Raw genomic sequence first — 1,018 nt, 5'->3', positions numbered from 1 at the left:
CCCCAGCGACTTAAGACTAGTTTTGTGCTCCAGGGTCACATATAAGAAAACCTGAAAACGGTGACCGTAAAGTCACAGTTTGCATATTCAGAAGCAGATTTAGGCATGGGAGACATGGGCATCTTGCCAGAGGCGTGGGGGAAAAAATTAACTATATACTGCATGTCCAAAAATGGCCATTTGGGTTCAAATACAGAAGAGTTTAGGATTGGATCATTATTGCAGTGATTGATGTGTTTGTGGCATGCTGTATGTTTTGCAGCAGTTCTTTTAACCTCTGACTCATCTGTTTCAGGACTTTGAGTGTCTAATGAGCTCAACTATTTGATTAGGAAGAGTTCAGAAATGTGTAGTGCTAATGTGTTGGGAAACTCTTTCATGTGTCATATTCTGTACCGCAGGGCATCAATCTGAGTGGAGGACAGAAACAGCGGGTGAGTCTGGCCAGGGCGGTCTACAGCTCCGCAGACGTGTACCTTCTGGATGACCCACTGTCTGCGGTAGACTCACATGTGGGGAAACATCTGTTTGAGAGGGTGATCGGACCCAAAGGACTGCTCAAAGACAAGGTAGGAGACTTTTCAGATTTTCTTCAGGCTGGCTTCCCAACTTACTGTATCTCAAATGTAGACTGATCTCTAATGAAAATACAATGCTCAATCACTAAATAAAGCATATTTTCTGTCTTACCTAAATTGCTGCACTGCAAACCAAATGCATTGCTCTGTTTTGTCCTCATCTCTTTCTCTGTAGACTCGTATCCTGGTAACTCATGGGATCAGCTTCCTGCCGTATGTAGATGAGATTGTTGTCTTGGTGAATGGGGTGGTGTCTGAGGTAGGATCATACGATGGCCTTCGAGCCAGTAAAGGAGCTTTCTCTGAATTCCTGGAAACGTACGGCAAAGACGAGAGCAGCAACGCTAATGCCAATAAAGGTTTGTCTCCCATCCAACATGTGCATTTTCTTATGAGCTTCAAATATTGTCATAAAATGGCCATCTGAACACATTCTGAAA

At 43.6% G+C, this 1,018-nt stretch overlaps 1 protein-coding gene across 1 annotated transcript; it reads left to right on the top strand.

Moving 5' to 3' along the window:
* Positions 1-392: 392 nt before the first annotated feature.
* LOC107579464 (multidrug resistance-associated protein 1-like) lies at positions 393-957 on the top strand (the record flags this gene model as incomplete). Its single annotated transcript, XM_016265296.1, has 2 exons — positions 393-569; positions 754-957. Coding segments are annotated over 2 exons (381 nt in total), but the record flags the coding sequence as incomplete, so codon positions are not given.
* Positions 958-1,018: the final 61 nt, after the last annotated feature.

This window comes from Sinocyclocheilus grahami, unplaced genomic scaffold (assembly GCF_001515645.1).
Source record: "Sinocyclocheilus grahami isolate Dianchi unplaced genomic scaffold, SAMN03320097.WGS_v1.1 scaffold17592.1, whole genome shotgun sequence".
Taxonomy (NCBI): domain Eukaryota; kingdom Metazoa; phylum Chordata; class Actinopteri; order Cypriniformes; family Cyprinidae; genus Sinocyclocheilus; species Sinocyclocheilus grahami.
The sequence above is the reverse complement of the archived record's forward strand: the minus strand, read 5'-3'. Positions and strand labels throughout refer to the sequence as shown.